At 38.8% G+C, this 11,364-nt stretch overlaps 2 protein-coding genes across 5 annotated transcripts in view; one reads left to right on the top strand and one right to left on the bottom strand.

Annotated features, from left to right (window-relative positions):
- Positions 1-314: 314 nt before the first annotated feature.
- On the bottom strand, positions 315-3,164 carry LOC117561427 (placenta-specific gene 8 protein-like). Its single transcript, XM_034238834.1, has 5 exons — positions 3,115-3,164; positions 2,494-2,594; positions 2,261-2,385; positions 773-881; positions 315-667 (listed from the first exon to the last, which is right to left on the bottom strand). The coding sequence occupies exons 2-4, from the start codon at positions 2,576-2,578 to the stop codon at positions 777-779; spliced, it is 315 nt and encodes a 104-aa protein (XP_034094725.1). The 5' UTR covers positions 2,579-2,594; positions 3,115-3,164; the 3' UTR covers positions 315-667; positions 773-776.
- Positions 3,165-5,413: 2,249 nt separating this feature from the next.
- adamts6 (ADAM metallopeptidase with thrombospondin type 1 motif, 6) overlaps positions 5,414-11,364 on the top strand; it is a 51,050-nt gene continuing 45,099 nt past the window's right edge. For 3 of the 4 annotated variants that reach the window (XM_034238832.1, XM_034238831.1, XM_034238829.1), the window contains exons 1-5: positions 5,414-5,865; positions 7,309-7,725; positions 7,993-8,381; positions 10,270-10,444; positions 11,072-11,295. In XM_034238832.1, the coding sequence (XP_034094723.1) occupies positions 7,626-7,725; positions 7,993-8,381; positions 10,270-10,444; positions 11,072-11,295 (888 nt within the window). In that variant the 5' untranslated portion in view covers positions 5,414-5,865; positions 7,309-7,625. Of the gene's footprint in view, positions 5,866-6,224; positions 6,372-7,308; positions 7,726-7,992; positions 8,382-10,269; positions 10,445-11,071; positions 11,296-11,364 lie in introns of those variants that run through there. The other variant, XM_034238830.1, reaches the window with a different exon arrangement.

Below are 11,364 nucleotides of genomic sequence, written 5' to 3'. Positions count from 1 at the left end.
GTGTGTGTTTGCTCACGAAAAAATGTCTGCTGTGAAAAAGAGCCTGTACTTTTATTATGATTTAACAAGTTGTTAAATGTTAAATCTACACACTGGGTGCTCAGTGGCCTCACCTGTCAAATGTAGCTGTAGTTAAAAAAAAAAAGTGAATTGTCAGTAGCTAACTTAATGATAATTAAAGCTCAATCATGCCATCTTTTTTAAAACTAGATTTCAAAATAAAATATTCTGACCTGGCTTTATTTTATTTATTTTTTAAACTAACTCCAGGTTTTCTCAATGGAAGTGAAATATACAAAGAGTGTAACTCAAAATCATTTGAAAAAGAGGATTTTATTTAAAGACATCTTCCAAAACAATTCACATCCTGTCAACTGCGTCGGACAATACACATCCCTTTCTTTATGATGGTAGCAGTCATTTATGACCGTTTCCATTTGGGTGTGTGTCCCCCCCCCCCCGCTGACTAATATTTAACTAACTGGAAGAGATTACGCATTTTCCTTCAAATTCAGAAGGATAGCAAATGTACTACACTGTTACCGACACACATTACACTGAATACAACCTAATTAACCTCTTTATCAGAGAAGGAAAGGGCGGTATCTTCAGGTTCCGCAATAAGCAAAGAAAACCAGCACATTTACAACGTGCCTGGCGACGGTATCTAGAAGGCAAAGGGAAGATTGTTATTTTTCATAATTTTGACAGTTCCATAAACGTAAAGATAACATGACACAGTGAGTGGGGTGTTTTTTTGTGTAATGCTTACCAATTTAGAAAATGCCTTGCTCCTTCCTGCGGTCAATGTCCCTCTTCAGTTGGCACGTGGCACAGAGGCCACAGAATGTGTGTGCTATGAAGTCTGTACACAATGACCCCTGGAAACACAAGTATGAGTGATTATTTTACTGTTTTAATGGATTGGCTCTATTCTATCCCCTAGTTTTTTTTAGATTCAAGTGTGCATAGATGCATAACCATGGACATTTGAATTAAATCGGTGTGAGCATGAGAAGGTCTGTGCAAGGCAGCAAATATGCAAATATAATATATAAATAAAATATATAAATACGTATGAAATAATTAAGATGGGAGTGATTTAAAGGATGTCCTTCATACAATTTCAAAATGTAACAATTTTTCTGGCTATTTCTTAATGGGTTTTACAGGATGGTTCTCAATCGTGGCGTCAGAGCCCCTTTAAAGGAGCATGATACTGTATGAACATAATGTGTGGTCAAATGTTTACTGGGGTAGGCAAACAAAACGGTCTTCTACACAATGATGCTTTGAGCTAAATGCTTCCGCGACATGCTCACATTCAAATTCATCTAATAAATGGAGCCGTTTGTATGACTAAAAACTCAATTCTGCTATACGGAACAAAATTATTATTTATTTTCAACTTCTCTTTTCTCCCTTTCCCTTTTTTCCCCGTTTGTACAACTGTTCCTCTTGGCGTTGCGACTAACTATTCAAATGAATTAGTCTCAATACGACGAAGAAGAAAGGAGAAGTACATCATGTCATAGATCACTCCGGTTAATTTTTTTACTGTCAAGTTAAAGATTAACAGTTGTGGCTCGTAAAAAATAAGGTTGGTTTCCTTATTGTGTTTCCACCAAATTATTTATTTACACTGAAATAGCAAGGCCCAAAACAATACAATAATCAACACGTAAAGGCAGAGATTGGGCGAAAAGCCCAAAAAACGATTACAGAGCTTCGTTATTCGTTATTCCCTCTCCTATTAATCATCTCCACACCCTTCGATTTAAGGGGCTCGCACCGTATGTTGTGAAAAACTGGAGTAAATTGGCTAACTAGAAATAAAGTAGGTAAACCTAGCTCCAGTTTGAACAGCTAAAACAGCAAAATGCTTATTTCTTCTGAATATTTGTCTTGTATTTGATACTTTAAGTTCATCATGCTTACAATACTCTTAAGTAGGATTTGTATTCAATTGCTTTTACTTGTTATGCTGTATTTGGACATTGTCCTATTTTTCTTTCTCTACCAGTGTCTGACACGGGACGGCTTTTAAATTGTTACATCTTTAATCAGAAGGCCTTAAAAAGTATTAAAAACTCAACGTTTTTCTTATGTAGTAAACCTGTACAAGTGCTACAGTATAACCACAAATAAAGGTAACACTATCATACTCGGTGACACCTCATAGTAATGTTGCTGTTTTACAAAATGGTCCAAATGGAGTCAGACTGTCAGACTGTCAGTCTTTATATCCTCTGAAACTCACATTGATGTTGTACTTGGTCCTGTACACGCTGCGAATGCTCATATGCAGACCACACAGGCAGCACTCGTCCATGTCACTGGCGATGGAGCAGCCGAGGCACATGTAGCAGAACAGACCATAGCAACCTGAGGCAGAGGGAGGAGAAATGTGTCAAGAACAAATATAATCCTGCACTCAAATGTATAGTCTTAACTGAGTGTCATATTTCCCAGATAGGAAGGGTAAGTGCTCACAAGTTCCACAGTCATCGCAGAAATCACACAATCCTGTCTGGAAGTCAGAAGGTGCGTATCGGCCTGGTTGGTTTGTGACAGCCATGATCAGGATAAAGTCTCTGTTGAAAGAAAATAATTTAACTCCTATAACTCTAAGAAGCTATAGGACATCTTTTGTGCATCTGTTTCTTCCCCAGCAGAGATCGAACCTATGTTTAACATCAAACAATATCCACATAAGTTAGCTTTTTTCCTAGTCAAGCAGGTGTAAGTAAAAATAAATGTAATACATATTATGGCTACCTAGACTTTTCAGAATCAGAATACCTTTATTCGTCCCACAGAGGGGAAATTAGCATTTGTTACAGCAAGATAAGAGCTAAAGACAGCTTAATATTAACCAAGAAGCATGCATACAAAAATATTAAAGATAAAACAATACACATCATGTAACAGTTCTGAGAGAAGTTTTATACTTCAGGTATATTTTAATAAAAATGTTGAGCTTTTAATGGTTTGTTAAGAGTAATCGGGCAATTTTGCTATTTTAACTTTCTTTAGATTGTACCTCCTTTCAACATCAAACTATAAGCTATCTTTTTCCCCCTAATCGAGCAGTTGTTAGGAGGTCAATCTTACCAGGTAGTTGGAGGATGGTGAATCCGGCAAAAGAGGCTCCTGACGACAGGTTGAGAGCAGAGGCAGTGGGAGCTTTTATAACTCAGGAAATCAGGTGACCAATGTGCTGTAGACTTTATCAGTGCTTTATTGTTAGGCAAACATCTCAAACACACATGCAAGCCTGTGTTTGAGTAATAAGTCCTTCTCTTTTTACACATGCTGTTATTTTAGGGAACAAACACACACGGCATGTTTAATTCATATTTTTTTAAATGTTAACTTAAATGGCACTTTGAGGATTTAAATATAATTAAAAGTAGTTTTTTAATAAAACTCCATATTGGATGTGATCTGATATAACTATTTTATACTTTTATAATCCGATAAGGATTCATAAAATTATGAACCTCCCTACTGTATGAAATTCCAAGGGTCAGAAAGCAATGACTAGTGGAAAATCCAAAGCAATAAATCATTTTAATTTCTTTTATGATAAGGCAAAAGGAAATTATTCTACACTATCGAGAATGAAATGTCCTTAAAAATAATGTTGAACCTTGTTTTCTAGCCTTTTTCTTTTGATTTAATTTTAATTCATTCATTTTAATATATCTTGGCTACCTAGACTATTATACTTCAGGTTGCTAAAATTACTATTATTCTATTAATGGACAACTTTGTCTCGTTAACAGTAATCGGGTGGTTTTGCTATTTTTACGGAGGAGTTCTTCTTTCACAACTGAACTAAGGTGTGTGTAAAGTTTTTTTATTATCTTTAATCATAAATCTATTTCCCGACAGCACACATGACTTAAAGTTAAACATAATCTGATGAATGTCATTCTTGTAAAACAATAATTAAAAAACATTCATCAATCTTTATGCATTTTAAATCCCTGCTATACCACACGGTGGCGCCTCCCCCCACAAACTAGCAAACCCCTTCCCTGCCAGTGTAGGAGAGCTGGTAATGACAACCTGACTGTAATGATACAGGCTCCTACATAATGAGCAGCTGTAACTAAACTCAGGGATTATTTTCAATTTCCTACAGCCTAAAGATAGAAGTGGGTTTAATTACCAAAACACTCGGGCTGCCATTAGCCTGCACTGCACTGAAGACCCTGAATATACCTTCAGCAGATTTACAATTTACATCAAAATGACAATCCTGATACTTATTTGTTCTATAGAGCCTGGAAATATTTATGTCTTTGATTTATTTCAGGATTCTACCAGGTTAAACTAATACAATTACACAAGCTTGTTGTATTTTCTAGCCTTTTTCATTAGTTAAATTCAAGGTTGTTGCCAAACTATTGTCAGATTATGTAACTTCTGTTTTTGACATTGTTCCTTGTTGATATTAATGGTTGCTGGGTGATCATCTATTGCATGATATCACCATCTTCCGTACAGATTTATAATAATAATAATACATGGAGTACCTGCAGTAAATGGATTAACTCATGTTTAATGTTGTACTTCCCTCTTAATACTTGTATTCCACTACATATCGGAATCGAATATACTACTTTTTACACCACTACATTTATATTTACTTTTCAGGTTAATGTTTTAGAAACCACACCTTAAATATATATATAACAATATATTAAATCTAATGCATTATAATATAAAATGTGGTTAAAAGGAACTCTCCTACAATATTATAATTATTTAGTACTGACAGAATTCTAAGATTGTTAAATTGTTCCAAAAAAATGCTAATTTTAAAATACTATGTAAAGTCCTGCAATCAAAACCCTAAAAGTACACAGTTTTTCGAATAAAAAATGCATGTGGTTGATGTCTTAATATATACAGTATGGATATACAAATGTTTTCATACTGATGCATCAATGTTTGAGTAGAAAATGACTGTTGTAAAATGTAAAAATGTACATTACTTAGATGTATAAAGTAGCAGGAAATGGAAATGCCAACAAAGTACAATGCAGTACAAACAGTACATTATTGAGTAAATGTAAAACTGGACTTTCAACTTTGCTGCTTATGTACTTTTGCAAAAGTAATGCTTGAAATGCATGACTTTAATCAACATTTTTTATATTAATGTTATAATAAACTGCCATTACTTATATATTTGGTATTTCTACTTTTACTACTGTAAAAAAAAAGGTTTTACCCCTCCACTTTCTTTATTAGGTGTATATTCTTCACAGAGCAGAGGTTTCATGTGAGTTCGTGTTATTTCAGGGCAGGACATGCGCACAGCTGATGGAAGAGGCACATCTGCAGTGACGTCACCCCTCCTGAAAAAGCTGCAAATTTGAAGCTGCAGTCCGGACTGGGAGCCGGTCTCTTGCAATGTAGTAAGGAGGAGCAGCTCCAAGGCAACTTTTTGCTGGTGTTTGCATGCACTTTTCTTAAATCCAGTGTGCTGTGGCGGTCTCTGAGGTGGCAGGACACCCTCTGCAACCTCATCTCACTTTTTAAGCCACTCTGAGCCACCACCAAGTACACAAAGTCTAGATTATAAAGACGATAGGCTGCAAATAGACCCTTCTGCTGGAGGAAATCCAAGACTTTGATATAACTGCTCTCTTTTTTGTGGACAGTGTCTGTCCTGAGATACGGTGTGAAGGGGAAACTCACACTAGAGTTTTAGAGGATGGTAGAGCCCACAGGGAGATGAAAAGAGGAGATCAGCAGAGGTTTGTGAGCGGAACTTCAGAGCTGCAGAAGCCTTTTGTCCTGAGCTCTGCCTGCACAGTTGGACCGGAGCTGACAATGAAGATGAGCATGGTAACTATTTGTTAACACTCCCCTGTCTGTTGAGTAACTGCCCGGTTAGTTTTGTCGGAGCAGATTCGTGTGAGCATTTAAATCCTCTCAGGGAAGCAGACTGTGTTTACAAAGCAGCATTTAGACAGCTGCACTGCTTAACTTGGCACTGCGAGTTCACTGAATTTTTTGCGTGTACAATTTGCACTTCAGGAAACATTTACGCACTGGATCTACATGTAAGTATTGCAGCGTTTCAGGTCCACATCTGCAATAAGTAGCTTTTTGAAGCCTTTTGCAACAACACCAAGACGTTTCAAAGCGATGTCAGGTGGTTTATTTTGATTTGCAGACGCTTCTGGAGGGTTGTGTTTGAGGTCCCGGCGTATGTATGCGGGCCCGCTGCCAACTGTCTGGGTCAGGGTGGCCAAGAAAGTAGCGCTGTCTGTCTGGAGGGCTGCAGCCTGGAGAGGTCCACACAGAAACCCCGGATCTCCAGAGGCTTGTCATCCGTGTCTGGAGAATAGGTCTGGAGTCACTTCTCCCACCTTAACCCGCTGACGTTTGTTTATAGTAGTCTAATTTGCACATGTTGCCGTGAAGCACGTCAGTGAGTAAAAGCACAATCTGCACAAATGATATCATGTCATGTCGACTAGTCGGCACCGTTGACAATGTTTTAAGATGTGTGCATCGGTTTTAATGCGGCTAGAACACTTTATATACACTGTGTACTCGTTTTAAGGCTATTAGTCATTAACCTATACATCCAGATGAATATGCAGGGACAAGGCACAGATCATGGTGCTGAAATAAGTGGTGTTTATGGCAATGTGTTCTTCAAATGGTCAAGTTAGTCGTGGTGAGTCATGAAACCAACTTAAATAAACTGTAAACTTTAATTATAAGATTTTTCTTGAGGCAATTATTAGTTCATTAATCAATTAGTCATATTCAAGTTAAATTCCTTGAAAAAAAGCTTCTTCCAGATTCATATATGTGATGTAAATGCTACTTGCTCTCAATTTAAATTCAACATATTTTGAAATGTAACAGATTTTTGGACAAAGATTTGGGAAAATCTGGCAAATCTGAATTGACATTTTGTAACATTTGTACAACATTTCATCTTATCTTCAGATGAATCAATTAGGTTTTTAAAAAGTATAGAAATGATGGTGAAAAGCTTGACCCGAGTGGCAAATAGTGCAAAATCTAAGGATGTTCAATTTAAAAAAAGGAACAAGCAGCATATCTTTACATTTGTGGAAATGGAAAGCAAGTGTTTTTCCCTGTAAAACACTGAAACGATAAATCAATTATTAGAAACATTGTTGACTCATTTTCTGTCCGGAGATGAATTGATTAATCGACTCATCATGACGGCTGTAGGAGAAACAACAACCTGATTAATCGATTCCAGGAGATAATGGTGTTTTAACCTCTGATTGATTTCCTTCTCAGGAATGCAGATGGATCGGTCAAGACAAGTTTCCAATATAGAGCTTCCTGTTTGGAGTTACACCTGAGAGTGACTGTGTCTGATGGATTACTGTGTGTTCTACAAGCTGCTGACATGAATCCTGAGGCCAGAGAGATGTGGAAGTGCTCGCCTTCAGGAGAAATCTGAGACCTGGATGAGCACGACAAGAACATTCAAGTGAAGGAGACAAACCATGGACTTGTTATGGTGTGGCATCGGACCCATCAGGTCTTTTTAACTCGTTTGTAGCACCCTCTACCCTCTACCCTCCACCCCATGTCACATCTGCCCCTGAATTATGGAAATGTTGTGGAAGACGCTGACTTGGACACTGAGCCTGGTGGTGATGGCTGCTTCTGAATTTCAAAGCATCAACAGACTGTCACACAACTCTCAAGGTATGATGTAGACAGATGGAGAGGAGGGTGATAAATCTGCTATTATATGTTCATTCTTCTCTTCTTCTACCGGACTCATTAACACTGACACTGACACTAACCCACTCCACAAACATTATGCATTCCATCAAATGCACACCATGTGTTTTTCATACTGTGAACCATCATACACCAAAGCAAATTCCTATGTCTAAACGTACCTGGCAATAAACCCGATCCTGATTCAGATTATCACATGGCTTTTTCTGTTCTCTCTCCTGTAAAAAGAGGAGTTCCTGTCCTACCTGCAGCACTACCAGTTGACTGTCCCGGTGCGGGTGGATGAGGGCGGAGAGTTCCTGAGCTACACTGTGAAGCACCACCGGCCGGGGAGACGGAGACGGGGGGCGGTGGACCCCATAATGGGACAGATGCCTGCGTTGGACCCGGACCCCCCAGAGTCCCAGCTCTTCTACAGACTGTCCGCCTACGGAAAGCACTTTCACTTAAACCTGACACTCAACCCCCAACTGGTGTCAAAACATTTCACAGTGGAGTATTGGGGCAAAGGAGGGATGGAGTGGCGTCATAACATGGTAGATAACTGTCACTATGTGGGATTCTTGCAAAATCAGCACAGCACGACCAGAGTGGCTCTCAGCAACTGCAAGGGCTTGGTGAGTACAAACTTTATTTTATTATCCCAAGTGACAGAGTTCACACCACTCACCTCAAACAAACCCCTGTCACTAATGTCAGATAATATATACCTAGCCTCTGCTGCTCTCATGTCAGCCAATCTTTCAGACGCAGTGCCAAAGGATTAGACCAATTGTAGTTTGCTTAACAGAAACTTGGCTGGCTTCCACTTGGCACACTGAGTCTGCAGGCAGCTTGGAGCGAGGTGATGCTCATGGAGGAAAAACGTCCTAGTGATCTGTTAGTGATAAGCATCAGGGCTTTTCTTTTGTATTCGTTCTTTAAATACCACCTTTTATCCTCATATTTTAAAAGCCAGCAGTTGGGAGATCACGTTTCTTAAGCTGACCCTTTTAGCGATCTGTTCAAAAATGTGTCCTGATATGACTCCATGTGCTCTGGTCAACAACAAAACTGAGCAGCTCTAACAACATATAATTATCCTGTCTGAGCTTTTAGTCCTCACTGTGTGACTGACAGCTGCTCTTAACTAATCATGAAATTGGAAGCGTTTTAAAAGCTGTTATCCCCCCTTGGTTCAGAATAACTCTAATAAAGGAAAAATTGGCCCGGCTTCTTTTTGGCAAATGTAATCATGTGCAGAATACATTTAGCCAAATGTGTTGGCAAGATCTACACAGCGTATCATAAATTGAATTAGTGTTTTCTCTAAAGGCACCAAAAATGGACAAAACTGTGTCTGCACTCTAATGTAATCAGCTGCCTGGATAGTTAGAGATCTTGACATCACACACTGTTAAAACCCTAAATCGAATGTGTTTCTGTGTGCTGATGTGATGTGTGGTTAATTGCTCTCATTGTAAGTTTTACAAAGCCAAGTTGGTGTTTCTACAAACCCACTTTGAAGGACGTCTCCCTGTTAATGCTCTAAACGCGGTGATAAACCTTTTTTCCAATGTTGGTCTTAATGTAATTAATTGTTAGGGGTTCTTAAATGTAACTGCAGTCTTGTTACTTATGTGTTGTATGTGCTTAAACGTGACCCCATGAAGAGGAGGAGAACACATATGGGAATATGCTATTTACTCAAAAGCTATTAAAGGTCCAGTGTATATGATTTAGAGGCACCTAGAAGTGAGGTTTCAGCTTGTAACAAATGAATATCTTTCTGCTCACCCTTCCCTCTAAAGAGAGTTGGGGAAGTACTATGACTTTCAGGTAACCTAAAAACATGAAATGCCTTTGTTAGAGCCAGAATCAGTTTGTCCGTTCTGGCCTATTGTAGAAACATGGCGGTGCAAAATGGCAACTTCATGGAAGATGACTATGTAGATATGAAAGGCTCACTTTAAGTTAACACAATTGCTACTCAGGTTTTAATACACTAATGACAACATATTTACAATTATTTTATTCAATTTATGCCAATATTTCACCCTAAATGTTTTCAAATGTGAGAAATTGTCCTTTAGAGCCACAGAATACATTTCAAATCTGTGGACTATGTGTTCAGACAAAAAGGGAATTGTATGGAATCACATTATATACACAAATTTGACAATTTTTGTATAAACCTGGAAGAGTGTGAAGTTTTCACTCAAGCTAAAATTCCAAATAACTAATTTTGATTTTCTCAAAAAAGGGTGACCTGATTCTAATGGCGCCTTTCTAATGACTTGCAATTCCAATTGTATCGCCTCTAAAATGTTCATTGCGTTTTGTCAGAGAACACGGTGTAAACTGTTTCCCCTGTTTTAAAATAGGAATGCATGTATAATAGAATGAAAGCATTCAAAAAGGTAAAAATATAAAAAATGTAAATAGATTTTACCTGCATTTTTCTTTCAACAGTGTTTTGCTCGTGTTTGTAACCTGCTTCCTTCACTGTTCTTTCCCCCAAACAAGCATGGTGTTATAACAACAGAGGAGGAACAGTATTTGATAGAGCCATTAAAGAACATATCCTCCGCCACCTCCGGTGAATGGAACCTGGAAGAAGCACAGCAACATGTTATTTATAAAATGTCTGCCATTCCCTCACCACAAGAGCATAGCCAGGAGTTCAGCTGTGGCATTTCAGGTTGGTGAACCTCCATCTGGGTTTGGGCTGTGTGTGGGTGGAACTGACGTAAAGGAATAACTATACATAGCAGGTTAGAGGAAGTGCTGGTTTGGTGCTAGGCCCAGGTTCTGGTAGACATGACCAGGCCTCTTGTGTGCTAAAGTTGCTCCTGGCCTGGACACCTTTCAACCTGTAGGAGAAAGTCTCATTCCAGTATTCATAAAAAGACCCTTCAGTGCTTAATTTAAAGTGTCCTTGGCCCTGACTTCGAGAGAAGCAAAAATCCTATTTAAAGAACTAATAATCATGTTCAGATTCAAACAACTCCAGAACATTCTGTATCTGCTGAGATATGATGAATTGGAAGAAGAACCAGGTGGATATAGGTATCTGGGCCACGGTCTTATAAGAAACAGCAAAGGCTGTCATCGACAGGAAGCTAGCATGCCCTAACATGTACTATCTTATAGCTTTTTTCCAGAGCATCTGGGTCATAAAGCAAAGGCTTTAGCTGCTAGGTTCAAAGGGGTAGATTCCCTATGTGCATCCAGCGTACACAAAACAGCTCTCGCTCAGATAATGCATTATAACTTTTTGATGTTCATAATGCACTAAAACCTGTCTTTGTCGACATGTTATCCCCAGACCTCAGTAAAAGCAGTGCACCTTGCCAGTTCAGCACACCCTCCCCTGTCCACTCGTCCCCCGCACCCCAAAACGACAGCGAGCAGTCGAACAGCAGCCACCGACAGAGGCGCTCCGTCAGCTCAGAGCGCTTCGTGGAGACGCTTGTGGTTGCCGATAAAATGATGGTCGGTTACCACGGACGCAAAGACATTGAGCACTACATCTTGTCCGTAATGAATATTGTAAGTTTGATCCTACTTTTTGGTCATTTTGTTGTTGATCAAACATTTCCTCCATTGTTACCAGTACAG

Source organism: Gymnodraco acuticeps, unplaced genomic scaffold, assembly GCF_902827175.1.
Source record: "Gymnodraco acuticeps unplaced genomic scaffold, fGymAcu1.1, whole genome shotgun sequence".
Classification (NCBI taxonomy): domain Eukaryota; kingdom Metazoa; phylum Chordata; class Actinopteri; order Perciformes; family Bathydraconidae; genus Gymnodraco; species Gymnodraco acuticeps.
Note: the sequence above shows the minus strand (reverse complement) of the source record. Positions and strands in the feature narration are given on the sequence as shown.

Bases quoted from the DNA above. Each gene is read 5' to 3' on its own strand.
- LOC117561427 (XM_034238834.1), bottom strand. From the start codon at position 2,578: ATGGCTGTCACAAACCAACCAGGCCGATACGCACCTTCTGACTTCCAG. The intron at 2,386-2,493 runs GTGAGCACTTAC...CCTCTGCCTCAG, and splicing joins CTGCGATGACTGTGGAACTT to GTTGCTATGGTCTGTTCTGC. The intron at 882-2,260 runs GTGAGTTTCAGA...TTGTGTTTCCAG, and splicing joins GGACCAAGTACAACATCAAT to GGGTCATTGTGTACAGACTT.